The 20,186-nt window shown below is 41.6% G+C and overlaps 2 protein-coding genes across 2 annotated transcripts; one reads left to right on the forward strand and one right to left on the reverse strand.

Moving 5' to 3' along the window:
* Nucleotides 1-1,626: 1,626 nt before the first annotated feature.
* LOC139705124 (beta-defensin 105-like) lies at nt 1,627-3,331 on the reverse strand. The gene is made up of 3 exons (XM_071609337.1): nt 3,262-3,331; nt 2,925-2,966; nt 1,627-1,757 (listed from the first exon to the last, which is right to left on the reverse strand). The coding sequence occupies exons 1-3, from the start codon at nt 3,329-3,331 to the stop codon at nt 1,627-1,629; spliced, it is 243 nt and encodes an 80-aa protein (XP_071465438.1).
* A 13,260-nt stretch (nt 3,332-16,591) lies between these two features.
* On the forward strand, nt 16,592-19,635 carry LOC139705125 (beta-defensin 106A-like). Its single transcript, XM_071609338.1, has 2 exons — nt 16,592-16,640; nt 19,481-19,635. Exons 1-2 carry the CDS (start codon nt 16,592-16,594, stop codon nt 19,633-19,635), a joined length of 204 nt encoding a protein of 67 aa, XP_071465439.1.
* The last annotated feature ends 551 nt before the right edge of the window (nt 19,636-20,186 follow it).

A 20,186-nucleotide genomic window follows, 5' to 3' on the forward strand; every position in this document is an offset into this window, starting at 1 on the left:
AGGGATGGCTCAGAGAGCATTGTGAGCCTGGTGGCTCCCGAGCTGCAGAGTCTTAAGGCACTTCCACATGTCCCGTCCTGCAGGTGACTCCTGTGCAGATGGCTCAGGACAGCTGCACTTCGGATGTGTTCTAAAGACCAGTTCCTCCAAGTAAGAGACCTGACCATGAACTGGCAATGCCCAGGCGTGAGAAGAGTCCCTCCCAGTTAGTTCCATAGGAGGGACGCGCACAGCTGAAGACGAGGCCTGGACAGCGGAGCGTGCAGAGGCAACCCGGGGAAAGCCACAACTGGAGTCCCCACTGCCTGTGGCTGGAGGAACCCAGGAGGAGATGGGAGCCCAGGAGCAAGTCCTGGCTGGGGGGTGGGGGGCAGAAGCAGTTTCCCTGGGAGATGGAGGAGCCCGAGGGCAGGAGAGAGTGGGGGCGACGTGCCCTGAGTTCTGCCTCTCCCCACGACCACCTCCCCACTGACGCCCACGTCCACTGAAACCCCAGAGCTGGAGGCCTGGTGAGGGCAGTTCACAGAAGACAGAGCCGAAGCCACGGAGCAAAGCAGGGACGACAAGGAATGACCTGAGCAGAAAAAGACAAAAGGCCAAAAAACACTCCAGGAAACTGGTTCAGACTCGCATGTTAAAACTGAGCAATCTCTCCAGTGCCATGGTTGATGATTGTGACCTTTATTTAGTGAAGCTATGAATTGTATCACACAGACTTTACACACTCATTTCCTTACATGCTGTGCTGAATGTTTCAAATCAATCTCTGACCACTTTCTTTCATAGGTAAGAACGAAAATTTGTGCCACTGGCATTAACTGAATAGATGGGAGTTGTTATAAAAATACACTTTAATACTAGAATCAATGAAGACCACATATTATAATACCAAAAAATGCACTGGATAAAAGTAACTTATTTTATTATGTAGACTCATTACTCACTCACAGATGTGCATCTACTTCCATTTACCTATTAATTCTATGGAAACTAGTCCATGTAGCTGGACATGCAGGACTTGACTGTTGTGCCCACATCATTTATTGACTCCCTGCTATATCTCTGAGCGAATGACAACTCCCCTAGGTCTCAATTTCTTTAAATACAAATTAGCATAATGAAAAATATCCTTCAACATAATCTTGACTCCAGTGAGAAAGTACAGAAAAATAATTCATGATACATACCAGTGCCTGGTTCAGTAGGTAGCTATTCCTTATTCATTCATGTCTTGATTTTTCTGTGGGGTGGGGGATTAAATGCAGGGCCACCCAATCACTGAGCCACATCCCCAGCCCTAATTTGTATTTTATTTAGAGAGGGTTCTCACTGAGTTGCTTAGTGGTTTGCCATTGCTGAGGCTGGCTTTGGACGCGTGACCCTCCTGCCTCAGCCTCCTGAGCTGCTGGGATTACAGGCGTGCACCATTATGCCTGGCTCATGTCTAGATTTTTTTATAAAATATCTTCTGAAAACTAAACCTAGACAAGGAAACCAAAACAAGGAGAGAAAGAAATGAGCATGATCTTGAAACACTCACAATATGACTTGACTAGGCCTCATAGTTCTCTTGACCTTCCTTGAACATCCATCCTGTTCTGTTTCCAAGGCCCAGAGCCTGGTCTGCTATCTCAGGATCTTGGGTCGGCAACAGAAAAAGTTCAATCTGCAGTTTCCATAAATCTTCTCACCCTCCAGGCAAATCTTCCTGCATTTGCCACGACCAAGCCTGCAGGTCTCACAAACGGCAAATTCACCTGTGCCAAGAAAGAGTGGCTGAGAAGGCTTTCCTGGCCATCTGTGGAACAGGGAACAGGTCAAAGCCACCAAAAGGAGAGAGGGTTCAGATGTGTGGTCATAAGGTGTATCTCCAAGACCTCTCCCAGATTCTTCAAAGAGCTCGTGTTCTCTGTAGTTTGTAGTGGGGAGGATTATAAGGAAGAGGAACCACAATCCCTCCTGTCCAAATATTTCCAGTCTTGTTCTCATCAAAAGAAAGCAATAGGCAAAGTGTTACAGACCTAGAAAACACCCACCTGAAACACTGAGAGTTTTGTAGGTGTAAATGGAGAAGGTATCTTGTGGTTGGGAAGGGTCTTTGAAAACAGAATGCAGAGTTTCAGGCTGGATTCTTGGAGCTTCATAAAGGCAGAGCATCCTCAATAAGTGGCTCATCTGTCCTGCAGGCATTCTAGAAACACCTGCCTGCAGTTTTTATTTGTTTAGTGGTTAAATGAAATGAGTGATGTGAGGATGTTGGGTGGTGGTATGCCTGCCTCTGGGGTGGAGATTAAATAACACAATCCTTGTCACAACAGAGTGCCTGGCACACGGACAGCCAGCACTCAGTGGGCAGCACCCTCAACACCTCTCACTCTGAAATGCCGTCCAAACTCTTCTCACAGTTTCCCAGGAATACTCTTCAATTCTGCTCACAATGTGCTGTCCTCCTGTGTAAGACAAGGGAGAGGTCTGGGATCCTCATTTTGAATGCTCTACTGAGTGAGGGTCAGCTTTCACTGACCAGTCCTATCTATTCCATCCTCCATTCACCAGAAACATGTGTTTGTGACAGTCCTTGTTAGATCTGGACTGTAAGAGACAAGCAGCTTGATCTCAGGCACTGCTAATTGGCTGATGTGGGATTGAACCCATGCTCCACGAGCATATGGGAAAAGTCCCTGGGTCCAAATCCTCATGGCCAAAGTAATACAGTCCAGAAACAGAAATATGGTTCTGTGAAATGGAAAAATCCAAATGTGGTGCTGGGAACAAGAGGAAGAAATGATAGAATTGGAGGACCAGAATTCAGGCCCTTCTCTTCCACTCCTACATGGCTTCCTTGGTTTCTCAAGGCAAAGAGAGCTCCAGAGCCAGAGTTCCCAAGAGAAAAGGAGAAACTATACACAAAGGATTTCACCTACCTCCAGGAAGTGACTTGTAATAATCAAGACCTGCTCGGCACCCTAAATTTAAAACAAAATACATAATAGAAACAAATATCAACACAGGAAGTAACATCACATAAAACCAGGTTTCCACCCTGGAGGCTGCACATCAGTGTCTACAGGTGACAAAGATGCAATCTGCATTTTATTTCTTAGGACAAGAATTCCTGTAACCAGTCAGACCAAGTTACAAAAAACAAAAACCAAACTGGCGCCAGGTGCACCTGGCTCTTAGATGATTTTAGGGTGGGACATAGAGGAATAATCAAGCTTTATGATCTGCCTCATCAAAATTCTATCCATTTTAATTTACCTGATGGAAACTGAGCCAAAACAAAGAACAAAGCAATGACAAAATAAAACATCTTCCTGCATGGAGCCATCTTTGAAGGGAGACTCCTCAGAACAGAGGTTCAAGGTTTCCTGGAGAGTACAAAAGGCTCATTTATATTTTATGTAATGGGGTGTGCCCTTGGTCAATGAAGTGAATCAACAAAGAAAGCACAATTGTATGCTCCATTTGCCAGGATCAAGGCTGGACAGCATAGATAAAAATGCTGGCACCCATCAGCCTTCCACTGAGGGAGTCTGAAGTTCTGACCAGTGTCTTGGAGTGGACGCCTGGCTAGGAATTGGAGCACCAGAGTCTGTCCCGTTCCACTGCTATCACTTTCATATTCATCGCTGCACCTTTACTTAACTTTTTTTAAACACTTTTTTAAGGTGCATTAATTCATAGTGAACCTTCCCTGACCTATAAAGGGCACATGTGATGATATTTTTATGTCTGCTTCTGTGGTTTGTAGCAGTTCATCTTTGGGAGCTGGGCTGGCACTTGTGTGCATAGAAGATAAAGGGTTGAGCCAAAGGACTTCACCATTTAGATGTTTTTAATAACCTGGAGCAGTCCCAACTTCATGGGTATATGACCAAGTCACATAGTCCCCTGCCCACCCACTAGGACTTAATGCTCTGAAGCTGCTGTGTTGAAATTTATAGAAATTTGTCTTTAAACGTCTGATGGGACAGTGCCACTGGACTTTACACGCTGTCTTTGAAGAGAGATCTATAGGATAGGGGTTCAAGATTTCCTGGAGAGGACAAAAGGCTCATTTCTATTTTAATGTAATGGGGTGTGTGTGCCCTTGGTCAATGTAGAGAATCAACAAAGAACCTCTGCAAGGTCTGGGATGGCCTCTGGTATTTCTGTGTCCAAGAAAGCAAATAGCAAATAAATGATATTATGTCATATTGTAAGAACTGCGGAAAAAGTAAAAAGCTTTATATTTTGGTAGTTTAAAAAAATTATATTAGCATATGTCAATTGTGTAAAATAATGAGTTTGGTTGTGACATTTCCATATGGACATACAATACACTTTGACCATCATATCCACCTTCTCTTACCCTCCGTGGCACCTCCCCTGGGTTTCCACTTCCCTAATAGCCCCTTCTTTTATATTGTCTTTATTTTATTTTATTTTTTTAGATTCCCCACATGAGAGAAAACATGCAATCTTTCTGAGTCTGGCTTATTATATTTAACATGATAATATCAAGTTCCATCCATTTCTCAAAAATGATATGATTTCATTCTTCTTTTGGCTAAATAATAATCCATTGTGTGTATCTCCTTTTCTATATCCATTTTGGTAGATTTAAGATAATATTTTTCTTCATTTTTTGAACAAGGGATCTTGCATTTTAATTTTTTAATAAGCCACATACATTCAAGCTGCTCTTAAACTGGAGTAAATGTCCAGTTTTAGGAAAATAACATGATGGTTGACCCCTGTCGCGATGGGGCAAAATTGTGATGTATGCAGTCGAGGGGAGGAATAAAGAATGTCCATGTGCTTCTACCCATTTCAGTGCTTTATTCATTCAAATTACTCAATACAGTTTCACTCTATAGGTTCTTAATCAAGAAAATGACAATTCCTAATGCTAGGCACTGCAATAGACATAATCAATTCACGGCAAACAACTCTAGATTAATCAATTCACAGCAGACAATTCTAGATTAATTCTGAGCACTGCAAAACACACTTAATCATGATAAGCTAATGACAGACATTCCCTCTGCATGCTAAGTTCAAAGATCTTAAGTCTTAGGCTTTGAGTCCAGCAGATGCACACTAACTCAGACCACACCACGGTGATCAGGTCTGGAAACAAGGCAGGTTTTCCTGGCGGTGGAGTGGATGACTGGTTGAGAACAGGGTCGTAGGGAGAAGTTGTGGCTCTCACCAAAGTCCGGATGAGGCCGGTAGAGTTTGAGAGCAGTGAGGATCACTCAGAGGCTCAGGAAATGATGACAAGTGATGGGATGTCAGATCCTCATCAGGCTCTCCAGCACCCTTGTTTTGGCTGGCTGAATCCCTGTTCATCAGCTCTATTATTTATACTAAATTTTGGGGGGAGTTGACCCTCCTTTCAATCCTTATCAGCTACCACCAGATTTCTGAGTGACATCATTTACTCTGGGGTTAGAAACACCTGGTCTGGTGGTCTCCACCCTCTTCTTCTCGCCTTTCCCTCTCATCAGGTGAGGACAGCCTGCCAGGGGCTTCACTCTGTTTATCAGGGTGAGGGGAAGTAACTTGTTTGCGGCCTTACTGGAGGGCTCTGTGGGTGTGCCTGGTGAGACTGCAGGTTTTAGACTGGAGTTTTCAAATGGAGTAAGGCCATCCTCACAACCCCCTTAGTGTTGCCTGAATGAAAGACTTGTCCACACACTGGGAATGGCAGGGCCTCTTTGCTACTTCAGTGGGTCCAACATGTGCCCTGTCTATTGGTCCCTGTAGCTTACAGCTTCCTGGCCCCAAACTCAAATTTTTGTCATCTCCAATTAGTTTAAATACAGCTCAAATGGGCATATAATCATCCCTTTAGAGCCTGCCTGCTTTACATACCCCCAAAACTGCATCCAACACATGATAACCACACATTAGACAAACCCTGCAGCTACAAGACCCCAACCCACTCCTGCCCTTCAAAGATTCCCTGCTTTGCTGTAAAGTAGAAACATCTAGACACATAAGCCCCTTGGATTCCCCTTTCCCTGGGGTATGGCCTTGCCCTCTTCCCCTTGGTGGTGATGACCTCACATCACTGTCTCCAGATAGTCTCCTGGGAGGGACACCCCTCTCATGCAACCTTGGTCAACCACTGCTCAACAAAACAGGCTCTGTCACTCTTGGTGAATTAGACTCATTCTATTAGAAACAAAAACAAGTTATGAGACCAAGTATAGAAACAAGATAGTATATAATTGAAAGTGGCTGAAAGTTTGTCTTTTCTTTATAAAGAAATCAAAAGGAAACAGAAGCAAGGTACAGAGACAGAATGGCCCCTTGTCCAAGCTGCCAGCTTATTTGTATCAACAGGTTACATTAGGTCACTGGCATCAGTAGTGCATTATTGTTCATTGTGACATTAGGCAGGTTACAGAGTTAGCAACATTATGCTGCTTATTCCTCAGTTATATACTATATGTACAATGTGCAATGTTAGGAGCCTGTGTAGCTCTCAAGAAAGTCCATTGTTTAAAGTGACTGTTATGGGGACAGGTTCAGGTGCAGTGGAGCTGGTGAAACATTGTGGTTGTCTGACAAGAGAGTTTCTTCATTTCCAGGAACTGAGAGCCTGAGATTAAGGTCAAGGCTGATAAGACTCTAGCACAAAGCCTCCTCATGCAGGGCATTGCACAGCAGCTAGGCATCCTGCGCCTTTGCACAGAAGCTTTCCTAGCAGCTAGACATTCTGTATTTTGCACAGAAGCTTTCCCAGCCACCAAGCATGCCACAGCCATGAAGTCATCCAAGATCGGAATCCCAAACACAGAACCCTTACATTTCTCCTGGATTTAAGTTTTTTAAGTGAGGTTTGGAAAGAGATGGGGAAGATGTGTACTTGTTAATATGTCATCCCCAGCTAAATCATTCATAGAGTACAATCCATGCACACAAAAGATAGCAAACCCACATAGCAAAGAATAACTGGAAATACTGCATATTAGGTTCTTGAAATGAAATTTTATTTATTTATTTTTTTTATTTACTGAAAAATTACAGAGAGTACAGAGTTTCCATATACCCTTCCCCAAACTATTCTTAGTGCTCACATTTGTTTTTGTTGTTGTTGTTGTTTTGTTTTGGTTTGGTTTTTGTCCTGGCAATTATCACTGAGTCACATTTCCAGCCCTTTTATTAATATTTTTTAAGTTTCTTAGGCCATCACTAAGTTGTTGAGGCTGGCCTTGAACTTGCAATCTTCTTGCCTCAGCCTCCTTAGTCACTGGGAGCTAGTGCTAGCATCTTATAGAACCAGTGTTCTGCTGTGAAAACCAAGAAATGCAAACTGGTACATGACTACTAACTAAAATAGCAAATTTAAGTTTATCTGCTGTATTGAAGTGATTAAACTGGGATTTGGGGTTTAGACTTTGGAAGAAGGGATCCAAAGGGCTGATGTGTTCTTTTACCATCAGTGATTGCAGGGTGTACATGCAGTATATGATTCAACACTATTAGTGCTGACCTCAATCTTCTGGCTATGGTGCTATCTACACAGATTCTGTACAGTGTAAATAATCATTGTAGAATGATTATATTTTTCTTTCCATATTTAATCATGTATTGATATCAATATGATATAAACAAACTGATGATCTCACACAGATCGTGTATGAAAACTATACTTTCATCAACACAGCACTCATTTGTTGCTTTTCAGAGTTTAGTATTTTAACAAATGCTTCCAAGGCATCCCAGCTTGTAGTAGCAGCCATAATAGGGTAAGAAGAAGCAGGATCACTTATCATCCTGATTTCATGTTCTCTTAAAAAATAGATTTCATGTTCTCACACTCTCTCACACAAAGGAGAAGAATTAGAGTGCATAATTCAGGCCTTTCTCTGCATAACTTATAACTGATTTAATCCAAATTAAGGAAAGTAATTAATGGAATTGATGGGATCCTGTAATGTTGAGAGTCACAGCCGAGTTGGGATGACGCATGGCATTTTTGCCAGAAGTAGTGGTTGAGAAGTGACGCCAGCGAGTTCTCACGGAGTTCCCATTGAGTTCCAGTTGAGCTCTCGCAGGGATTCCCAGAGAGTTCCCATTGGTTGGGGAAGTGCCGGAGGAGGGATATTTCTGGTTGCTGGTTCCTGGACGAGCTGCTTGGCGTTCGAGAGAATTAATGGGGAGTGTGTGTGGAGTGTGCTTGTGGAGTTCAGAAATAAAGTTTGTTCCTGCTTCAGTGGCTCGTGATTTGTGTCCAGCCAAACTGCGGCATTTGGCGGCCTGTGCGGGGAATGCCTGAAGCTAGGGAGTAAGTGAAATTGCTCACCCCTAAAGGAAGGTGAGAGAATGGGTGACCATTTCAAAAACAATGTGTTCTTGTTTTGATTTGTTTTGTTTTTGTTTCAAGCTGTCTATCCCTAGAAATTTCTCAGACAAACTGGGAAAAATGGTTGGCTCAAGGTTTGAAGTTGTTCGCCCCTGAGGAAGAGATAGAAATAGACCACAAATGCACATGTCAAGAAAATAGGAAAATTGATACAACAATTTTTTGTTCCGTTTTTGTTTCATTCTGTTTCTGTTTTGTTTTGTGTCATCTTGTTTCATTCTGTTTCGGTTTTGTTTTGTGTTATCTTGTTGGGTTGTGTTATCTTTATAATAGACCATTTGACCCAGCTATCGCCCTTCTCGGTCTATTCCCTGAGGACCTTAAAAGAGCATACTATAGGGATACTGCCACATCAATGATTATAGCAGCACAATTCACAATAGCTAGACTTTGGAATCAACCTAGATGCCCTTCAATAGATGAATGGATTAAAAAACTGTGGCATTTATACACAATGGAGTATTACGCAGCACTAAAAAATGACAAAATCATGGATTTTGCAGGGAAATGGATGGCATTAGAGCAGATTATGCTAAGTGAAGCTAGCCAATCCTTAAAAAACAAATGTCAAATGTCTTCTTTGATATAAAGAGAGCAACTAAGATCAGAACAGGGAAGAAGAGCACGAGGAAAAGATTAACATTAAACAGAGACGAGTGGGGGGAGAGAAAGGGAGAGAGAGAGAAGGGAAACTATATGGAAATGGAAGGAGACCCTCATTGTTACACAAAATTACATATAAGAGTTTGTGAGGGGAAAGGGGAAAAAAAGGGAGAGAATTAAACAACAGCAGATGGGGTAGAGAGGGAAGATGAGAGGGAAGGGGAGGGGGGATAGTAGGGGATAGGAAAGGTAGCAGAATACAACAGTCATTAATATGGTATTATGTAAGAATGTGGATGTGTAACCGATGTGATTCTGCAACTTGTATTTGGGGTAAAAAATGGGAGTTCATAACCCACTTGAATTAAATGTATGGAAGATATGTCATGAGCTTTGTAATGTTTTGAACAACCAATAAAAAAAATTAAAAAAAAAGAAATTAGTAAAAAACAAACTTAAAAAGTGTTAAGTAAATTGTTAGAGGTGCAGACTATGGTAGAAAACATGTTAGATCAAGCAAAAGAGAAGGTCTCTTGAGCTAGTCAGACAGAGGAAGAAAATTTAAAGGAAAAGGGGCTATTAGGGAAAAAGCTACAACAAGAGACTGCTACTAACACTGTTCTATCACCAGAGGGTGTAATTCAACCAACAGCTCCACCTATAGAGACAGCTGAGTGGCCCTCAACCCCCGTAGTTGAGAGATGGATCCTGAGACAGGACCTCAAAGATTAGCATGCCATGTACTTGAGCAGGCAGGAGGCCAGCGAATCCACCGTGCTTTAGATTTCAAAACAGTGAAGCAGTTAAAGGAGGCTGTAACAACCTATGGTCCTCAAGCACCCTTCACTGTAAGCATGGTCGAATCCATTATCAACTTGGACATGACGCCAGCAGATTGGGCTAGCATGTGTAAAGCTGTGCTAAATGGAGGACAATACTTGTTATGGAAGGTTGCCAATGAGGAATTTTGCATGGAGACAGCTAGGCAAAATGCAACAGCCTGTTACCCTCAAAGAAATCTAGATATGTTGTTAGGAAAAGGACCTTATGAGGGTCAACGGCAACAAATTGAATATGATCCTGCTATATACGCACAAATTGCTGCAGATGCAGTTAGGGCATGGAAGACTTTACAAGGACATGGAGATTTACAAGGTCAATTATCTAAGGTAATACAGGGAGCTAATGAACATTATGCTGAATTTGTAGATAGGCTTATTCAAACAGCTACCAGAGTTTTTGGGGATACAGAACAAGCAATGCCATTAATTAAACAACTGGCTTATGACAGAGCAAATCGTTGGTGCAGAGAGGTCATTAGACCATGGAAACATGGAGATTTAAACACATATATTATATTATGTAGAGACATTAATGAACAAGGGCAAATCGTGGCAGCTGCAGTACAACAGGTTTTAGATGCCAAGCCAAAAACATGCTACAATTGTGAACAAACAGGACATTTTAAAAGGAATTGCCCCATAGGAGGAGGGTTTAACAAAACTAGGTATCAAAGGAATAGAATACCGGGTATTTGCCCACGATGCCATAGAGGGAGACATTGGGCTAATGAATGCCGTTCTCAAACCACCATAGAGGGTACTCCATTATCAAAAAACGGACAAGGACCAGGTATTTACCCATGATACCGTGGAGAAAGGTATCAGGCTCCATTGCCAAAAAACGGACAGGGGGGCCCAATGCTCCGGGGCCCACCACCACAAATATGCGGGACACTGGAGGAACCCAGAAACACCATGGAGGAACCCAGCAACACCATCAGGGTAGTGCCCAGGACACGTTATCCATGAGATCTCTCATCAGATGAACAAGAGGGAGCGCAGGGTTGGACATCTGCGCTTCCGCCAGAGCAGTACTAACTCCAGAGATGGGAATTCAAATCATTCCCACAGGAGTAAAAGGACCTCTTCCCCAAGGAACAGTAGGCTTATTGTTAGGACGCAGTTCTTTTACTCTAAAAGGACTTATGATAAGTCCTGGGGTAATTGATCCCAATTATGAAGGTGAAATAAAAATTATAGCTAGTTCTCCAAAGGGTATATCAGTAATTTCACCAGGAGATAGAATAGCACAGTTACTAATAATACCCAGCCTACATGATAAATTTTCCAGTAGTAGTATAGAAAGAGGTTCCAGGGGATTAGGCTCCACAGGTGTAGATTGGGCTATGCTGTCTTTAAATTTAGATTCTTGCCCAATGCTAAAACTAAATATTCAAGGACATGAATTTAATGGGCTACTTGATACAGGTGCAGACCTTAGCATCATATCCCGTCAAGAATGGCCAAAACATTGGCCATTACAACAAGCCACTCAAACGCTTCGAGGCCTAAGAGTGGCGACTAATCCCCATAGAAGTACAATGGTATTAGATTGGAAGGATCCTGAAGGATGTGAAGGAACTATACAGCCATATGTATTGGATCATCTTCCTATAAATTTATGGGGATGAGATGTCCTAGATCAATTAGGTTTTACATTAACAAATAACATCAATCCTAATGTACCCACTACTAGGGCTAGACAAGGTTTTAGGAAAGAAAAAAGATTAGGAGAACAAGAACAAGGTATAGTAGCACCAATTCAAATAGATCAAAGAATAAATAGACATGGATTGAGGTTTCAGAAGGGGTCACTGAGGCAGTAAAAATTACTTGGAAATCAGAAAGACCAGTATGGGTTCCTCAGTGGCACCTGACTAAAGAAAAGATAGAAGCAGCCCATGACCTGGTCAAACAACAATTAGCAGAGGGACATATAAAACCTTCCATATCTCCCTATAATACTCCCATTTTTGTCATTAAAAAGAAATCTGGTAAATGGGGATTATTGTAAGATTTAAGAGCCATTAATAATGCGATGGTTATTATGGGACCTGCTCAATCAGGTATTCCTCAATTGTCTGCTTTGCCAAAAACCTGGTATGTTTTAGCTATAGATATTAAAGATTGTTTTTTTTTCAATTCCAATTCATCCTGAGGATAGTCCACGTTTTGCATTTAGTATCCCTGCACTGAATCATGAAGGTCCTGATCAGAGATATGAATGGAAAGTACTCCCTCAAGGGATACCTAACAGCCCAACTATGTGTCAAATTTATGTTAACAAAGCAATCCACCCACTTAGAAATCAAAATTCTGAACTACAAATATTTCACTATATGGATGATGTATTGTTAGCACACAAAGATAAAAACACATTGCTAGAATGTTATGCCACACTTACAAATTTATTAAAAAATTATAATCTAGAGATAGCAATAGATAAAGTACAATTAAATTTTCTAATTAATTATTTAGGAGTTCTATTATCCTCAACCATGGTCCGTCCACCAAAAATTCAAATATGAGTAGATCAACTCAAATCACTTAACGACTTTCAAAGGTTATTAGGAGATATAAATTGGATAAGGCCTTATCTAGACATACCAACAGGAGAGTTGGGACCTTTATTTGCTATCCTAAAAGGTCCATCAGATCCAAATTCACCCTGCATTTTAACGCCTGAAGCAAGAAAGGCATTAAAAATTATTGAAACATATATGGAAAGTATGCATTTGGATAGAATTGATATAAGTTTGCCTTTATTATTTATTGTAATATCAACAAAAAATATTCCTACAGGAGTATTTTAGCAAGAAGGTCCATTATTGTGGATACATTTATCTTATTCTCCTAACACTATTCTTACTAGGTATCCTGAGGCTGTAGGACAATTAATACTCAAAGGAATAAAAGCAGCAAAGGGAGTGTTTGGGATTTCTCCCAATAAAATTATTACTCCATATACTATGTATCAAATTGATGAGTTAGCTAATGAGTTAAATACTTGGGCAATAATCATGTGTAAATCTAATGTTTCATTTGATAATCACTTACCATCTAATCCTTTATTGTCTTTTTGGTCTTCGCATTCTGTAGTTTTTCCAAAAGTGACAAGAAAAACACCTATCATGAATGCTCCAAATGTATTCACTGATGGGTCAAATAATGGTACAGCAGCAGTAGTTACCCCTGATCAAATGTTTACATTTTTAGTAACCAAACAATCAGCTCAAAAGGTAGAGCTTAATGCAGTATTACAAGCTTTTGTGATGTTTAAAGATTCTGTATTTAATTTATTTTCTGATAGTCAGTATATAGTTAATGCTATAGTATCCCTTGAAGATGCTGGTAGGATTTCCCCTTCCTCTACTGTTTTCTCTTTGTTTTCCACTATACAAAGTTTAATCTGGGACAGAAAAGATCCATTCTTTATAGGACATATCAGAGCACCTACAGGATTGCCTGGAGCCCTTAGTTTGGGCAACAATTTAGCAGATAAAACTACACATGACATACATATTTTCTCTACACAAGAAGAAGCTACAAATTTTCATAAAAGGTTCCATGTCAATGCTAATACTTTACAAAAGCATTTTAAAATAACTAAGGAACAAGCTAGACAAATAATAAAACAATGTCAAAATTGTGTGACCTTTTTACCAAAAGTTAATCTTGGAGTCAATCCTAGAGGACTGATACCTAACCATATTTGGCAGATGGATGTCACACACTTGCCAGAATTTGGAAAATTAAAATATTTGCATGTTACAGTTGATACTTCTTCCAGATTTTTGATGGGCTCCCTTCATGCCAGAGAAAAATCTAAAGATATTATAGCTCATTGCTTACAAAATTTTGCCACTGTGGGTGTTCCAAAACAGTTAAAAATGGATAATGGTCCTGGTTATATTTCTACCTCTTTTAAACAATTTTGCTCATCATTTGGCATTACTCATATAACAGGAATCCCATACAATCCACAGGGACAAGGCATAGTTGAAAGAGCTCATCAAACTATTAAAATGTACTTATTAAAGTAAAAAGAGGGAATTGGAAAGGGGAATATATCCGCCAAAGATAAACTTAAAATATCCCTTTTTACTCTAAACTTTTTAAATTTGGATTCATCAGGGCTTAGTGCTGCAGAAAGGCATATGTGTCCAAAAAATGTACATAAGCCTCAGGTACTTTGGAAGGATATTCTAACAGGACAATGGAAAGGTCCTGACCCAGTGATTGTCTGGAGTTGGGGTTCTGTTTGTGTGTTTCCACAGGGAGAACAGCAGCCGATTTGGATTCCAGAGAGACTAACCAAAGCAATTTCTACAGACCAAAAAGAAGATGATTTGACTCAAATCCATAAAAGCTGATATCCAGAGCTCCAGCTTGGCTATTCTTACATCTGCAACAGTGGTTCTCCCACACCTGGAGGCTAATGAATAATGAACACCATTAAAGCCTATTTCAAATGTAAAAAAACTTTGAGGCTTGCTTGTGGGAATACCTTCAGACCCATATGCAAGTTACAAAAAAAAAAAAAGGATGGGATATCCAAAAAAGAGTCAAACCCAGGTGGTAACCAGGATGCTTTTTTCAATATCTATTTTATTATTGCCTTTTCCCACATCATAAAGTTCTATTTTATTTTTTGAGCTCATACAGAACTAGATTAATATTTTTCTGACCAGTTTTATTTTTTGACTGTGGAGTTTTTAAACATTGCAATGGAGATTTCACCTGTGTAAGGCTACAAGGCCTTTACTATTGTCTTATGTGTTGATATTATGTGTGCACACTTGTGTTTTGTGTTGTATGTCTGTGTGTGCATATGTCCATAGATCATATATGAGGAGCGCTCATGAAAAAAATGGATCTGAATTTTTTTATTCATGTGATTTTAAGGGTTTAATTTAAATTGGGTAAACAGCTGTTGAGGATTGTTTTAATATGTGAACAAATAAGGAGGTTAACAGAACTGTTTGTTTACTTTCACCTTTCCTTTTCATTGTATTTAATAATTCTGTTCAGGATAATGTAAATTGTTCAGAAAATTGTTTTCTTAGTACCTGTTGGAATGTTATATAATTTTTTTTAGCATCATTACCAGAATTCCTATCTTCATCCCAGTGCCGGTGAAAACCAAACTACAGCTTCTTCGATAGTTATCACAACAAACTGTATAAACTGATGCATCAATGAATAATAACTCAATAAGTAATGCTCAATCAAGGAGTCAATTTACTTTGGGAGGAAATGGACATATTGATGGATTCCTCTGCTTTGAACTGCTTGCAGAACTTTCCTGGACTATGTATCACTTGTATGCATTGTGAACTATCTGTTGGTGCAGCGAATTGTGGTAGTGCTGGCGTATTTTTGCTGATGGTGTCACTGGTGATACAATTTTTCCAAAGGAGCCGTCAATTGGCTTGTTGTCATGGCATTTCTGTATCCTCCTCCCTTCTGCTAGTGATGGTCTAAAATTTGGGGGCCAACAGGGGTGAGGCAAAGAACCTCACCCCCTCACTGGTGCAAAGGCCTATCCACAAGTATGGCTGTATGCTGGACCAGTAGTCAGTGATGGGTATGATCCAATTGCAGTGGTACCAACCTAAGATTGGAGGCTGACGCCTAGAGGTCAGCTCATCCGATGACGGGTAAGAACCATGTGTAGTATTGGACAGCCTAACAGGGACGGTCCCTAAGCCACATTGCTTGTTGTTTAATTAAACAGAAGGGGGGAGATGTTGAGGGCCACAACCGAGTCGGGATGAAGCATGGCATTTTTGCCAGAAGTAGTGGTTGAGAGGTGATGCCAGCGAGTTCTCACGGAGTTCCCATTGAGTTCCAGTTGAGTTCTCACAGGGATTCCCAGAGAGTTCCCATTGGTTGGGGAAGTGCCGGAGGAGGGATATTTCTGGTTGCTTGTTCCTGGACTAGCCGCGTGGCTTTCGAGAGAATTCCCGAGGAGCGTGTGTGGAGTGCGCTGGTGGAGTTCAGAAATAAAGTTTGTTCCTGCTTCAGTGGCTCATGATTTGTGCCCAGCAAGACTGTGGCACTGTAACATTTGGATTGCTTTTCCTCATTGGAGATGATCTCACTGTTAAAGGCATTGTTTTTGCTTAATGTTACTAAGGATATTTAGAATTCCATAAATGTTTGGACAATTAAAATAATACACACACACACACACACACACACACACATACACACACACAGAAAATCTTAGTCACATACCCAATAGTCTCAAAGTTGTCTGGGATGCATATAACCTGTAAAATGGGAAGCACTCAGCAAGATCTACATTCCTAAACAATAATGAAGAATGTGCTTAGATCAGGCTCTTTGCCGAGTGCACAGAAACTGAGTCTGGACTTCACCGACACCAGCTCTTAGCTGAAGCCCCACAGCACCCGTTTTCCCGACCCCACACCTGCACGTGAAACCATCAGGAGCACAGTCCGCATGGGAGCTGAATGTCCAGCCACGGAACTATTGTTTTTCTGCCTCAGGTATCTACACCTGGTCATCCACGTGTGCCTGCTCTGTTCTCCCCTCACCTCCATTTTCCCTCTTGGGAACTTCCCAGGGTCGGAGAAATGATGAGCTGCAGACTGACACCCACTGGTCTGTGGACTGCACCTGGCAGAGCACAGAGACGCCTGCTTTTGACAAGCCTCACTGATCAAGATGCCATTTGTTCTGGAGAAATGGATAAATGGGGGTGTTTGCTGCCCTTTTCTCATGAACATCGTGCTGATCTCTCAACCCTCTCCAAGCCATGAAGACTGGCCTCTTTCTATTTGCTGCTCTCTTCTTTCTGGCTCCAGGTAAATGAGCAACTTTGGAGGGAATGTGAGCAGAGGAGGTGGCTCTGACAGAGGGTCTCTGTGTGGCCACCCAGGCTGATCACAGCTCAAATGCAAGGGCACCTGTGGGCTGGTGGCCCTGCGTGGCAACACTTGCTGCAGAAGGCAATGCCTCCTTCTATAATTGCACCCTCTATAAATCCTTTGTATTTTCCATTATTGTCCATGAAGTGTTGTCACAGGTTGGGATAAATTAAGGGAAGTCAGGAAAGATGCCTTTGGTTCACAATTCCATGCTAAAAAATCACAAAAATGTCTAAAAAAGATTTTAATACTCTGGCCTTTTAAAATCTGGTTAGGCTATAAAATAAAATAGGAAAGAAAGAGAGCTAGAGAGAGGGAGAAATGGAAGAGGATAGGATTAGAAGCATGTATTCATGTTCTGATGTCATGGCATTAGGACAAACTGCAGGGTGTAGGTTGCTGTCAGTTAACCTACATTAGCAAACTACAAGCTGGACACCATGGTGAATGCTTCAATGACAAAACGTATGCAGTTCTCCAAAGCCAGTGACTTTAAGAAAAGTGCGACCCCACCTCTTACTCAATGGAATTCAGAGCTTTTGGGGGGGGGTCTGTTTTACATATATTTTATAGACATAAATATGAACAAGGTGAAAATCATACGTGTGTGCAGGAGGGAGCCAGGGTTGGAGCCTGGCTCTGTTTTGCCTCCATGAAAGATAGTTGTGATTTCCTCCCACACCAGGGCTCACTGTCGTATTCTCCTGCTTCTGGGCAGCTGCAGTGGCTCCAGCTGTATCTCCCCAAAATCAGGGCACAAGGCTCAACTTGTACCAGGTAGAGCTTGTACCAGGGAGCTATATATCTTTATATCTTTGGCTTCTGGCACAAATTCAACTCACAGTGACTTCACTGTCACCGTGAGTTGAATTTGTGCCAGAATGCAAAGATATATCCCCCATGTGCTCTGCTCAGAATTTTCATGCCAACTATTCCTGTGCCCCCTGGTTTGTATTGCAACAAACCTGTGCAAGTAGATTCTATGTCAGGATGTGGGGATCTGGGCCTGCAGGGGACTCACTTCACTGGATTTGATGCACACAGTGGAGACGGATCAGAGGTATCCTTTTCAGGTCACAGAGTCTTATTCCATGACTAGCCAACACAATGCAAGGTTGCATAAAATAAAATTACCTAACGTATCTAAATTAAAGCAACTTTTAATGCACTTTATGTGTGCACTCACACACAGGTGCACCAAGTCCCACATGGCTATCTGTGATGGTCCATTAGAAGCCCTGTGGGCACAGATGCTCTCTCCCTCTAGAGGCTCCTGGGCCATTACTGTGAACTGGACTCATCAGGAGGACTCTTTCAAAACAAAGTCCTCTACGTTTAGCCTGAGATGACCTTGCAGTATGAGAAGAGAATAGAATATATATGCCACTGTGGTGTCATCCAGAGTTCTCTGGGCTTTGAAACGGGGGGGGGCGGGTATTTCTATTTGAGCAGATGTGCTGATGCTAGATAATGGTCGGTGCATGGGATGGCAGTCATCCATCTAGATTTAAGCTTATCCTAATGTTAATTAGACACTTTAATATGTTGACATTAAATGTAATCTGCCTACATCTGACACTAACATTGCAAAGATCTCTATTGGTCAACTCTAAAATGTTAACCCAGGTAAGATGAACTGTCTGTCCTTGAAGCAAGATGCTCTTACTGCTGCTATAAGTACTAAGGTAAGAACTGGAATCTATGTAAAATAACAGAGAAATATTTAAGGAGCTGGACAAGGTGGTGCACACCTATAATCCCAGCAGCTCAGGAAGCTAAGGCAGAAGGATCATAAGTTCAAAACCAGCCTCAGCAACTTAGCAAGGTCCTGAGCAGCTCAGAGAAACTTTGTCCCTACATAAAAACATAAAAAGGGGGATGTGGCTCAATGGTTAAACACCCCTCGGTTGGGTCCCCATACTAAAGAGAGAGAGAGAGAAAAAAAGACTTAAGGAAACAGTATGGACACATTCCCTCTTTGTTCCCTAAAATGCCTGCTTTCCATGGTTGACATTTTGAAGGTATCTGGAGGAGAAATCAGATTATGTATTTGTTTGTTTTGTTTGTTTGTTTGTCTTGTTTTTTTGTACAAGGGATTGAACTCTGGGCACTTAACCACACAGCCACATCCCCAACCCTATTTTGTATCTTACATAGAGACAGGGTTTCACTGAGTTGTTCAGAGCCCTGGTAAGTTGCTGAGGCTGTCTCTGAACTCAGGATCCTCCTGCCTCAGCCTCCTGAGCAGCTGGGATTCCAGGCACGCACCACAGCGCCTGGCCCAGATCGAGTCTTTCTAAGCAGCCACGTTACTCTATCTACCACAGTAAGCTTTAGGGGTTTTCTTTTGCTATTTCTTTTCTTTCTTTCTATGCTTTTCTGCTCTAGTCTCGTGCCCTTTCTTCAACCTCAGGTCTTGCCATACTTTCACCATGTAGCAATCTTAGAGTGTATGAAGGAAACTCCTGACTCCAGAGAAGTTTATAGGAACAAGTTGCTCATTACTTTAATAGATTTGGATAAAAGAATGTTGGCATCTGTTTCTTGAAGACGCCACATAGCCTAATGCAAATGCTGCAAGACGAATGGATTCTCCCTGGTCATTCACCCCATGTAACAAAAAGACAGAAATAACATACAGAAAATAGTTCCCTGACACCTCATCTCCTGGCAGGGTAAGGCATTCTGACAATGGTGTAGAACTCTTGGCTGATGTCTGTGACTACCTGGTCACAGCTGAAAGACAACTGACCCATGTGGCTCTTTCCCTTGTGTAGCCAAGAATGAGTTTTTTGATGAGAAATGCTACCAGTTTAAAGGGAAATGCATGCGTCATTGTCAGAAAAATGAAGAGCTTGTGGCTCTGTGCCAGAAGTCCCTGAAATGCTGTCTGACGCTCCAACCCTGTGGGAAGATTAGATTGGATGACTGAATCTGGAGACCTGGGCCTCTCGGAGGAGCACAGACGGCCAGGCTGCTGTTTCCACTCTTCACCAAAAATAAATGATTGCTTTGATCAGCTTGTGAGTGCTTCATTTGGAAGGGAAACCATGCCTAGCTGACCCTGCTGGTCTCTCCCTCCTGGCTTATTTTTCTGAAATTCTGTGGTAAGGCCACTGCCCTCAAAGCCATCCAATATCAATCTTACAGGCTGACCAAAAGAGACCAGCAACCACCCTCTGGCTTTCTCCCAGGCAGTGGAATCCATCCTGCATTAACTGAGGAAACAAAGAGGGAGAAAGAGGAAGGTAGAAGGGAAGGGAAAGAGGAAAGAAATGGATAAGCAGAGAAACAAACATGCTGCTGGATGAATTAGCTATTATTTATATTATTGATAACATTCACTATGATTTATCAGAGACTGTCGTAAATAGGTATTTATCAAGGACTTTCATGGGTCACCACATGCTAAATTAAAAACATTCCATGAGATTGCCTGCTACCTATAATTCTGACACTGGTTTTGCAGATGGTTAGAGGATT

Source organism: Marmota flaviventris, chromosome 3 (genome assembly GCF_047511675.1).
Source record: "Marmota flaviventris isolate mMarFla1 chromosome 3, mMarFla1.hap1, whole genome shotgun sequence".
NCBI lineage: Eukaryota > Metazoa > Chordata > Mammalia > Rodentia > Sciuridae > Marmota > Marmota flaviventris.